The sequence below is a fragment of the Sarcophilus harrisii genome, chromosome 3 (genome assembly GCF_902635505.1).
Source record: "Sarcophilus harrisii chromosome 3, mSarHar1.11, whole genome shotgun sequence".
Taxonomy (NCBI): Eukaryota; Metazoa; Chordata; class Mammalia; order Dasyuromorphia; family Dasyuridae; genus Sarcophilus; species Sarcophilus harrisii.
In genome coordinates, this window is record NC_045428.1 from 243,566,352 (window position 1) to 243,578,775 (window position 12,424).

Consider the following 12,424-nt stretch of genomic DNA (forward strand, 5'->3'; position numbering starts at 1 on the left):
GAATGGCTCACAGAAGGGGGGAAGAGTTAGTAGTTGAGCCTGCTCTGTTCTGGTTTGGCTTCTTTTCTGCAAAGTAGATTGAGGGAATACCTGGGGCACCTAACCTCTCTGACTGAAGGTTTAGGGGAAGCAGGGTTCTATACACAGATTCTGTGCCCAGGGACTTGGAACTAAATGTTTCTACCATGAATAAAGAAAGGGGAGAAAGATAAAAGGATCCTTGTAAAAAGTATTAATATAAGAGACAATGCAGTTATAGTAAAAGGAACTCTAGATTGGGATTCAGGATTCTAATCCTAGTTTTACCTGTGTAACCTCAGATAAATTGATCGACTTCACTGGCTCTTAGTTTTTACCTTTATGGTTCTTTTTAATTCTGAAACTCGAAAACCTGGGGGGGGGGGGGGGGGGGGAGAGGGTTGGTCTTGTTTTAGGTCATCACCAACCTATTATTCGATATCTTTTTGCTCTTAATTTGAAATTTGCTCCTTAGTTTGAAAATAGTTTCTGGATTCGGGATACAAAGCTCTGAAAATTGGTGATGGCACTAATCAAATATCTTTCCCAGTGCTACTACTCTGAACTCATTCTACAAGATGAAAGGGGTGAGCACTGAAGCTTCCTCCTATAATACTTGCTTTCTTCCAAGATGATGAAATGAAATGAAATGACTTGGATTTGGAGTTGGAGGTGCTAGTTTTTGAATCCCATCTCTGTTACTTGTTTGTTGTGTGACCTCAGGCCAGTGGGGTTAAACTCAAATAGAATTGAAGGCTATGTAAGAATCCTGAAGGTAGCATACAGACTTACTTTTGAAAGGTAATATTATCTATGTTTTATTGCATTTTTGTTTATTTTATCAAATATTTCACAATTACATCTTAATTAGTTCAACTGCACTGTGCAGCTTGTGGACCACGTATTTGACCCTTGTGCCTTAGGCAAGTCAAAGGGAGGAGATGAGATCTCTAAGAACCCTTCCTGCTTTAAATCCTTTATTCAGTGTCTTTATAGATGAAAGAAACAGAAAACTAGACATAGAGAGAGGTAGAAATAAGTGGGATGGGAAAAAGAAGAGTAACTCACAAGAAGCTATCTTTAGAACATCTCAACACCATCATTTTAAACAAGTAAATATTGATCAAAATTCCCAGCAAAAGTGATTTCCATTCCTATCACTGCAGAGAGAAACCCTGGATTCAGGTTATTGGCCAATTCTCAAGAAATGTTGAACAGTCTAAATAAATAAACTTTTTCCAATGAGATTTTTTTACTTGGAGAAATTTCACTGTTTACTTTGAGACATATGTTTAAGAATTTAAATTCTCATGATAGCATGTTGGACAGTCCAAGTAAATAAACTACTTTCTAATGAGATTTTTTTTACTTGGAGAAATTTCACTATTTACTTTGAGATACATGTTTAAGAATTTAAATTCTCATGATACCACCCGAGTATGCATTCGGTAGTAATAAATGGCTTATGATATAGCATATGCCTCCATTATAATAAGATCTGTCATAATATAAACTCTGATACATGTATCTTCAAAGTGTATAACCCAGAACATAAGTTGAAAACAATTAGTTTGTGATGTAGATGAAAGTAGAATGTATTCTCCTTGAAGACAGACATGCTTATATTTACATGGGCAGTACTTAGCACAATGCTTTGTATAAGCAATTAATAACTGCTTGTTGACCAATCAAAATTAGTGCTGTCTTGCTTTCTTTGTTTTTTTAAAGGGGGAGAGTGTGGAGATCTGCCACATTTTGTAAAATTGAATTGAATTGGAAGTTAAATTAAATATTTAATTTTGACTAAGATATAATGGTTGCATGGAGATTCAAATGTTAATCTCGTTTTGTAGTTTTGATCACGTGAACTTGAAAGAAATTATATGCTAAGTGTTAAGTATTATTTAATTGAGTAATTTTTTTTTTTTCCTGAGGCAATTGGGTTTAAAGTGACTTGCTCAGAGTCACACAACTAGGAAGTATTAGGTATGTGAGGCCACATTTGAACTCAGGTCCTCCTGACTTCAGGGCTGGTGCTTTATCCACTATCTATCCTAATTGACTAATTTTTACTATTCTCCACTATGAGTATTATTGTTCTGTGATTAGGATGTAATACCACAATTCTCTAGTGCTAGAGAATGTGTTTTTTATTCTGCCAAGATACTTTGGATAGACTTTGAATGCTGGAAAATTATGTAGTTCCCAAAGGTTTCTCTTATTCACTTTTCCTGCTTATCAGTATTCATAGATTTATAACCACAAGTTCCTTTGAGATCAGTTAGTTCAATTCTCTCTCATTTTACAAATGAAGATAACTTAAGTTTCAGAATAATTTGCAAACAATATAGATTATTCTTCCCCCCCCCCAACCCCTTCCCTGGGTAGTGTTTACCTCAGGAATTGGGGAGCTGCCAAGCCGTATGCTAACAGAATAGGACAGAAATATTCTGAACTAAGGCCTGTAAAGGCTATGTCTTAAATTTCCCCCTACCCTAAAGAAAGAAGAAGAAATTTCCCAAGAAATGAGAAGTGAGGAAGTTGTACTGAGAGGGAGAGCAGGGGAAAGGATGTGAGGTCCTCTGGGAAAGGAAGAGAGGAGACAGCTGTGCTGGGAAGCCACCCAGCGTTGTTACTGCTCCTGCTGCTGCCACCCCAACCCGGGAGTAAAGGTTTGGAAAAGACCCTAGCAGAACCCTCTGAGAGTCACATGAAGCATGATGCAGTGCGGGTGCAGCTGTTCCTGTTTCCTGAGAACAAAACTACTGACTGCCCCTCACCTTGCACTGGTCCTTTCTTTAAGAGTGGCATTTTGCATGTGTTTTCAAAATAAACTGGTTATTTTATCTGTGTTTGTGTGTGTGAATGTAGGAAGGATTAAATACAGAGGAGAGGAAGTCCAAGGTCAGAACAAAGAGAAAAAGAGACAGAGACAGAGACAGAGAGAATTCTCTGGGAATTCAAGCTTGATTTCATCTGAATAAAAGACTTTATTGATATCTGTCTTACATCTCCACAAAAGCAGAAGGTAGTAAATCAATCCATAACATTCTAGATATAGGATGTTCCAGTAATTATGTGGTGACCAGAAGGCAGAAGTCAGACTTGTGCATCTGAAGCAATGAGTGAACAATTTTCCTTCTTATTTATTTTCTCTTTCTCAAAGTAAGTTTAAAGAATACTGTGTTCCCTGTCTTTTTCATTAGTGCATGTAAATGACTGAACACCCAAGTGAGCAGGTGAAAGGAGAAGCATTCAGAGAAAGGAAGATGAAGTAGTCATGTGATCAACTGCCTTTAGAAAATAAGATTGGCTTATTTCAGAGAAATATTCAGGATATTAGAGGAAGAAACCTGAGAAATTATTTTACAGATGAGCAATCTGAGACTCCTAGGTAATTTGCCCAAGGTCATATACTTGGTTATATTCTCATATCACATCATCAAAGTAAACTACCAACAGATGTACAGTCTTATTATTTTTTGGTATAATTTTCTGCCAAATCCACACAAAGCTAAAATCCACCGGTACCTTTTCTTTTGGGAAAGAACAAAGCAAACTGTCCAGAAAATAATGAGAACTAAATTATAGTCACAGATCAGCTATTACCCTCAAAGGAGGTTCTATGGCAGTGGTTCTCAAACTTTTGTTTTCAGTATCTTTATCCTATTAAAAATTATTGAGGATCTCTCCAAAGTGTTTTTGTTTATCTGGGTTATATTTATAAACATTTACCCTATTGGAAACAGAAACTATTTTTGAATTTGTAGACCCTCTAAAAGAGTTTCAGAGATCCCCAAGATTCTCTAGACCATACTTTGAGAACCACTTTTCTATGGTAATTCATAGACCCACAACCCTAACCTAATCAATCTATTTCTATACCAGAGGTTCTTGTCTTGGAGGTCTATGAAATTATAGTGATTTTTTAAAAGATATATTTTGATAATTTTATTCCAATATAATTAGTTTGCTTTGCAATACTATGTATCTTATTTTATTCATTTAAAAAACATTATTCTGAGAATTGATCCATGGGCTTCACCAGACTCACAATAACAACAACAAAGATAAGAAATCCTATACCAAAGCATCATGGATTCCAATAAATGAACTGCTACTTTTTCCAGAAAACTAATTAGAGAGCCTATATAGTGTTTGTGTATATTGACTTGAAATCAGGAAGACCTTGAGTTCAAAGCCTGTTTTTCTAAGTCTCATTTTCCTCACTTGTAAAAAAAGAAGACAATACCTCTAATACTCACATAAAAACTTCTTTTGAGGCTCATTTAAATGTATATAAAATACTTTATGAATTTTAATCAATTATTATTAACCATGACCAGAAGGGAATAAGGGGTCAGATAGCTTATTTTTCTGCTCCTAGTCTATGGTAACTGATGGTTCAGCAATCTGCAACCATGTGGAAGATGATCTTTAGCAACAAGAACCCTCTAATGGAAATAATGATGAAGGAATGAAGGGAAGGAAAAAGAGACATATAAGAAAAGATCAGAGAATTGATTAGAAGATTTAAAGCTAGAAAACATCTATTCCAATGAAGAAACTAGGTACCACATAAGGGAAATTACTTGCTCTAAATCACACAACTAATACAGAGCACAGGTGGGAGTCAAAAAAAATATTAGAAACTCAAATCTATCAATTTTTCCACTAGCTATTTGGTGTCAGGAGACTCTTAAGGATAGATACTATGACAGCATCCCACTCCTCCCATTATTGGTAAAGGAAACTAAAGGTGACTGGAGGGGCTGGGGAGGTAACTATTGGAAATATACTTATTTCTGCCACCAGTGTACATCTAATTTTTAGACAGAACAATCAGCTGCTATGCAATATCCATCCAACTAGTAGAGCTGGAAGAGACCTTAAGAAGTGACCTATTCTAACTCTTCACTATACAGCTAAGGAAACTGAGACTCATGTTGGTGGAATGATTAGCCAAAAGCCACAGCCAAGGCTGGAATCCAGCTCGCTCTAGTTTTCCTATTCTTTTTAGTTCCCCATTCTGATCTGGAGAGGCAAGTAATTCCCGTAGGGGAGTTACTATCAAGTATGCTGAGAAATACAAAAGAGCTTGCCCAAACCAGCTCCACCCATCACTCTGAGGGACACTCCACTGACCAAGGAAAATGCCTGACTGTTCCAACTAAATTTGTCCATCAGTGATGTCTGCAAAGCACCCTCATGTAAAAATATACAGCAATAATATACAGGATTCATTAGGCAAAAGCCATGAGTGGGCATTTCAGGATCACGGTGTGCAAAAAGAAGGGATGGTAGCTTTAGTAAGCTCCCTCTGTGAAAGCTGAAAGCTGCTTAGGCCACAGTGTCTGAGGGCTCCAAAGTGTTATTTATTTCCTTCAATGGGTGCCCACTAATATCTCTGTAAATAAAAGTATTACCCTGTAACACCAAGAGAGTTGTGGATAATCAAAAACAGTTGTTTTCTTTGACTTTACCTTAGCAAGTAAAAAGTCCTACCCTTCAGAAACAATCTGTTCTTGATCAAATCAGTTGTCCTATTGAACACCCAAGGCTATAATCACTTAACCCACTATAGTCAGATGCCCATGATAAAGTGCTAGTGTCTACTATAAAGCCCATTTTGTGACCCCTAGAAGCTGGTGAAGAAAGAAAGGATCACTTGGAGGTCAGTTCATTGAAGACAACTTAGAAGTTATTAAAGAATTTCTTAGAGAGGACACATACATACCATACACACCCTCTAAAAATCACAAGTTCACACATTCTTACTACTGATATTAAAAAAAAAAGAACCAGAACAACTATTCACATGATCTCATTTGGAAGTCTTTTTACCCTATATATCCCCTCCTTCCCTTTACAACTTAAAAAAAAAAAAATCCATACTCAACCTCAAATGTCATTTGCCATATGGTTCTTGATTATAAAACCATTTCCCCTGGGATCTGGAGAGTGTTCCTTCCTATATTCTAGACACCTGAGGCTCTTTTGCAGATTTCTAAGCCAATTCAACTTTAAAGTGTCTTTGAATCAGATCATATTGGGTGAATGCCAGACAGTTCTAAAAAAAAAAAAAAAGTGTCCCACAGTTCACTAAGCCATTGATGTGAAATTATGAACTCAAATTGTATGTGGCCCTGAAGTAGTGTTTCTCTACCTAAATCATGTTACAAATCAGTAACATTTCTTTGAAATGCTCAGGTTTAAAGATCTCATCAAGACTCAGCTTTCTCTAGGTCGAATCTCAGAACACTGATTTAAGGGAAATATTTTTTTCTTTTCCCTTCCTGTTCCTTCCCTCCCCGTTCCAATCACAGGGAATTTCCTTCAACAATGAAATCACCTCCAAAAAGCAAACTGAAAAAACTGGTACTATTCAACAGGGTAACAGGGAGAACTATTTTCATACTTTAAGCACTCATGCCCTTAAAATATCAAAATGAGAGGGGGTGAGGAAACAGATATGATAAAGACTTTATGCAGTTTTGCTGTACTTTGCTAACTCCAAATGGTCAAATATACTGTGGAGCCATAGGAGCTAGTCATTGGACCCCTATTTTGAGGACTCCCCAAGAAAATTTTGGACTATTGACCCAGGAAGCACACTTGATGTTAATCAAATTCCTGATCTTCAGAGAAACCCCTTCAGCCTGGCACTCATTCAACCTGACCTAATTTTGAGATTGGGTTAGATGGAAATATTTTTAAAAGATGCTCAGCTATATAGGACATAGGGTAGAGCAAAGCTTTTTAAACTGTGTATTGTGACTTTATATGGGGCAGTGAAATTACAATTTATTATCAGTAAATGTTTGGTTTGTATACCTCTTTTATATACCTATATATCTAGGGTCATGTAAAAATTTCTCAGGTGAAAAAGAATCATGAGTAGGAGAAATTTAAGAAGCTTTGGGTAGAGTTCTAGTAGAGGTAGAAATAGTTTTATCAAGGACTCTATGGCAAATGTCATTTGAAGCTGGATGGGGGTTTGCTTTTCTTTCTCCTTGGAGCACAAATGTGGCTAAGTACTAAGAACCCAAGTCTCTCATCATCCAAATCACAGTTCTTATGGTGAAAATAAAGACAAACACCTCACGCTAAACCTATATTGTTTTCTGGTCCATAGTACAAATAAGTCATAACTTTGGGAATGGAGAGAAATAGAATGAAACCCTATTTCCTCTAACCTCTCAGAATGCAGGACTCTTTTTGGATGGGAAGTTAGTCTGCTCATTGAACTTGACAGGGGAGGAAAAAATGTTTTTTTTTTTTGGTTTTGGGTTTTTTTTTTGTTGTTGTTAAGAACTAAGGTATAGCAATGAAAAAAAATCTAACATTTGTGGATCTGAGAGGTTTAATTAATCTTTTGGGAACGTTTAGGAATTTGTAGCACTTCAGTAATACCATGTTATTCTTGAAGGTCTAAACAAACAAAAAAAAAGCTGTAATTCAATTCAACAAGCATTTAATAAGCACCTACTTACATGCTGGGGACTTTATATTAGATGCTGGTGATATAAAGATAAAAATAAGAACAAAATCACTTGTTAAATTCAAAATTAGTTAGTTTCAAAGTGAAAAGGATGTAGATTTCCTAAATGGAGGGAAACCTAGTAATTTATGAACAGCAACCCAACTTTGGAATGGTTTTCATCTAAGTCAGTCTTAACAACTGAGACATTCGTTCATGGCATTCATCACACATAGAGCGGGGGGGGGGGGGGGGGGGGGGGAAGAGAATCACTACATATATGAGCAGGAAGGGAAAAAATGGATAACCTGAGAACATGTTTCATCTCAAAAAACATGAAATTGGGAGACCACAGTGGAAGAAAAATCTGAAGTGAACTTTAGGGTTTCCCCTAATCACCTACATTCACCTATAATTCCATCACTTGTAAAAAGAACAAGGTCTGGAGATGCTCTCCACAGATGGGCACAGACAAGCTCTTAACATCGTCCTTATCCATCTATAAAATACAGTCAGGGAAGTTATTCTGGCAAACAACACCAACTATATCAACATCTAGACTTCAGGTAACACTTAGCATCCAGAAGATATTTACTATAGATATTTGTTTGGAGAAGGCGGGGAGGGGGGCGGTTAAATACTATATTTTCTTTTTCATTTTATTCTGATTCTGCTATCAGAAACTGCAGTGGGTAAGTCAGCACATCCAAAAGAGACACAAGATGCTTCCACTGGAAACATATCAACATTCAACACTTAGCTCATCTAAGATATTGGGGAAAAACAGGAACATAAAAAGTTGAACACAGTGGGTCAACACAACTGCACGTGAATAATTTTAATGATGCTTTGACCTATCACAACACCATGGACTTCAGGAATTTGGGGTTTAATAAAATGTAGTAATATAGAAAGTAGGATCATAAGTCTCCAGCTGGTATAGACTTTATGGGTCATTTATTCCAAATCCCTCATTTTACAGATAAAGAAATTGAGACCCAGGGAATTTTGAGTGACTTGCCTGTGGTTACACAGGTAGTAAGTGTCGAAGGTGAAATTTGAGCCAGGTCCTCTGATAAGTACAAAAGCATGGGTTTCATAAGCCTATTTATAGATTTGATTTCAAACAATTCTTCAACAACATTGAAAAACTATAAACTAAAGATACTTTAAACTATGTTTTCTGTCAGTAAATGATCAACACATGCATGCCTGAAGTGAAACTGGGTCTAACCTTGCTCCGTTGAATGTTTCTAACTAAAGATTGTATCTCAGGTTCAAAAAATACTTATGTCTTTTGTTTCTGATACAAAATTCTACACTAGCTTTAATAAATAAATAATAAAATGTTTCTTAAAAGTATGAAATGTAAACTTTGTTGTTCTTCCAACATAGTACAATTTTTTAATTGTTTGAAACACAATAGTGTTCTGACAAGAAATCACACTACAATGTACAGAGTCTACATCATATCGTACCTATCACTTAAAATGTTTTCTCCACAATCCTAATGTACATCTAGAAGACCCATACCAGAAAGAACACCATTGAATATAGGAAAGAGACAAGTCACTACCAGAGAAAACATGCAAGAACCATACAGCCTACAGAGATCAGGGTTTACACAAACTCTAACTAACCAACATGCGAACAAAAACATCCCACCCCTTTCAACGAGCAAACTGAGTTATTGCCTAAATACCAACTTATCCCTGGCATTTAAGCAAGAGAGCAGAGAACTCAACAGAATAATTCTTTAGCTTTACAACTTCGAACTCAGGCATTTACTCTTTATTCTGTGAACATATCACCTTCCAACACTGGGAGTGGGAACAACTGCACCAAGTGCAGGATGGTGAATCTCTATGAATCTCTTTTCCTCTTAACATGTGGAACAGGTATGCCTATGATTCTTCTCATCCAAGAACAGGATGAGTTTTCTCCACTTTATTCTACTCCATTTTTTCTCCTTGGCCATGTTTCTTTTTCAGACCTTAGGAAAGATGCCTGGCATTCAACACATGTTTCTTGGTTAGGATACCAAAAGAGCTGCTCCAATTTTTCATCACATTCAAAGTTAGACACATTCAAACACAAAACAAGCTTATGACTGGTCATCAGTAGATTGCCTTTGTCATGAAATAAATGCTACAATATCTCTGGGTCAGTTTAGGTCGTTTTCCAGCACTGCTGGCCTTTACAGTACAATCAGTGTTCACACAAGTAGGGTTTCAACAAACTTACTACAGTAGCTGGGAGTGATTTTATTAAATTTATAATGAGACTTATTGAAAAGACCACTTCCAAACATGCTAAGAATCTCTCTCCCCAACTGCTTAACAGCTGAATAATTTATTTTTAACCATTAATTGCTGTTACATCTCTTCCCCTACAACCAAGTATTAAGGATACAACAGCAAGATTCTTCAGCTCAACCAGCTCTTAAAGACCCAATTCTGTGACATGTTCAGAAGACCATCCATATGCCAAATGATTCCACATCAGCATTCCAAATAAGAAATGTGCAGACATTATCCTCAAGGGAATGGAGATCTCATGCCCCTAGAATGTATCCACTTGCAATCTGTCTCTAAACCAGCGCTAAGGGACTGAAATCATTGTCAAAGAGCTTATGTGGGGGCTACAAGGAGGCGGATGTCAGAAGAACTACAAAAAATCTTCAAAATTAAAGATGTTGCATTACTGAATCAACTATACAGTAAAGAGAATGGATGTAGCCAACCACAGGACAGGTCAGACTTTAGAACAGGAATCAGTTTTGGCTCTAGCTATAAGATTTCAGAAACCCTGGAAACTAGAGTGAAAGCCTACATGTGAAAACACAGATTTGCCTCACAGATTAAAATTGGTCATTTTGGGAAGAATTGTCAAAAGGTGATCTTGGAAGCTTAGGGAGCCCCTCACCCCTAATTTAATCCCATTGTTTTATAGATGAATGAATAGCAGTGGCTACTTAGAAAAATAATACCAAATTTCAGATAATTTCTGCAGGGCTCTGGTGCCAGAATGAGAAGACTTATGGTGGGAGTCCTGCCCCACTATGGTTCATCAAAGAGCTGCAGATCCAGTCGTACAACAATCTCTCCTGTTGGAACTTCATGTAGAAGGAGGCATTTGGTAACTGGCCCCTTTGAACCTTGGTCTTTCTTGATGTCTGCCACACGGATTTCTGTCCGACCCAAAAAATCTAAAATGAAAAAAGAAAAAAAAAATTGAGAGAACTTATCACTACTTTTCAATGTTAATAGGTAACCATAAAAAAAAAAATCTCTGATTTTACTTTTCTTAACATTTTAGAATTTCAAAAGGCTTTATTTTATGCCCTCCTTTGAACAAAGAAGAATGCTCCAGATTGGGAGCAAGGAGTCCTGAACTTTCTTCTACCATTGACTAGCTATTCAATCTTAACTGAATCACTTAACTAATTCATGCCTTAATTTCCTCATTTGTAAAATGGATTTATTATCACTGCCCCTTGTTCTTGTTTTCCAGAGTCAATGAAAAAAAAATGAGATAATGGATGATATAAAGGTGCTTTGAATGTGAGAAAGCCTATTCAAAAGAACAAGCATTTAAAAAGGTCTAATCAGTGCCAGGCATTATGCTAGGTGATTTATAAATATTAAAATTATCTGATTTGATCCTCACAATAACTTTGTGAAGTAGGTGCTGTCATTATTCCCATTTTACAGTTAAGAAAACTAAGACCGACAGAGGTTAAATGACTTGCCAAGGATTAATAATATAATGTAAATAATTAATAATATATAAGTGTGTGAGGCTGGATTTTAACTCAGGTCCAGCTCTAAGTAATGTGCTACTTAGCTGCTTTCAAAATTCAGTTCAAATGAGTCTTCACTATAAGAAATAACCCTTAAATTGGACAGGAAGGGATTATTTCTCCCCAGATATAAATTATGGAGGCAAGTCTTTGCTATAAACATTAAACTAGAAAGGCATGTTTGTATGCCAATAAGAAATAATAAGATTGTGCTTTTTTCATGGACACTTAGTTGAAACCTCCAGCTCCACCAAATTGGATAAGAATCTGATAACCTTCACTCTGAGTTTGTAAATATAAAAGAGAGTTAGTCTTTTGCCATGATAATATCACAGCATTATCAAACAGGGAAATAATAGCTTCAAGGTCTAACAAGATGGTGAACTAGACATTCTTTCTGATCCTCATGACCTCTCAAAGCTTTCCAAAACAGAAATTATGTGCCAAAGATAAAGTAAAATCAACTATCTCCATCATAGAAACCCAAAAGAAGTTTTTAAAACTTCATGAATTGATGTCTACTTTCACCACCCACCATACTTCTGACAGCAAAACTGCTTTAGCCAACTGAGCTTGCAACAAAACCCAACTTCATATCCTAGTAGTTCCCTCCCTCTCTCCAATGCTATGGAGGTTTGGGCTGCAGGTGCCCATTGGCAAGCACTGTGGCAGTACTTTGTGCTACAAAAGATCTCTGCAAGAGAGGGGAGGAATGGAGGGAAAAGATCAGTACCCCATCTGGTGAGTGTCCTCACACCCTTCTCACTCCTCCCAGAGTCTTAGAGATCCAAAACTCCAAATGACAAACCATTCGTCAATGCAGTGTCACCCCTCTGAACTAGCACAGAGAACTGAGGAACAGAGGGAATGCGATTGGACACCATTGTAGGGCAGGAGGGGAGCTATATGGTATTCCACTGATCTTGAACAAATAAACCCATCATCAAGCTAAGGCCAATTCTCTATCTAAAAACCACTTTTGGCGGAGATTTAAGTTGTTAAACTGTGAGTTTAGCATGGGAGGAAGCTAACATGCTTTGAGATATAGCCTCCTGAAAAGCCACTATCAAAAGGAGGGAATCAGAAAATGAGCAATCGAAAAAATAATAAGAAAAAAAAAAAAA

General features: G+C 36.7%; 1 protein-coding gene across 5 annotated transcripts in view; it reads right to left on the reverse strand.

Moving 5' to 3' along the window:
* Positions 1-12,424, reverse strand: part of ITSN1 (intersectin 1) — a 268,177-nt gene that overhangs the window by 688 nt on the left and 255,065 nt on the right. For 4 of the 5 annotated variants that reach the window (XM_031959333.1, XM_031959332.1, XM_031959334.1 and 1 more), the window contains one exon: positions 9,420-10,706. In XM_031959333.1, the coding sequence (XP_031815193.1) occupies positions 10,558-10,706 (149 nt within the window). In that variant the 3' untranslated portion in view covers positions 9,420-10,557. Of the gene's footprint in view, positions 1-9,419; positions 10,707-12,424 lie in introns of those variants that run through there. The other variant, XR_004232930.1, reaches the window with a different exon arrangement.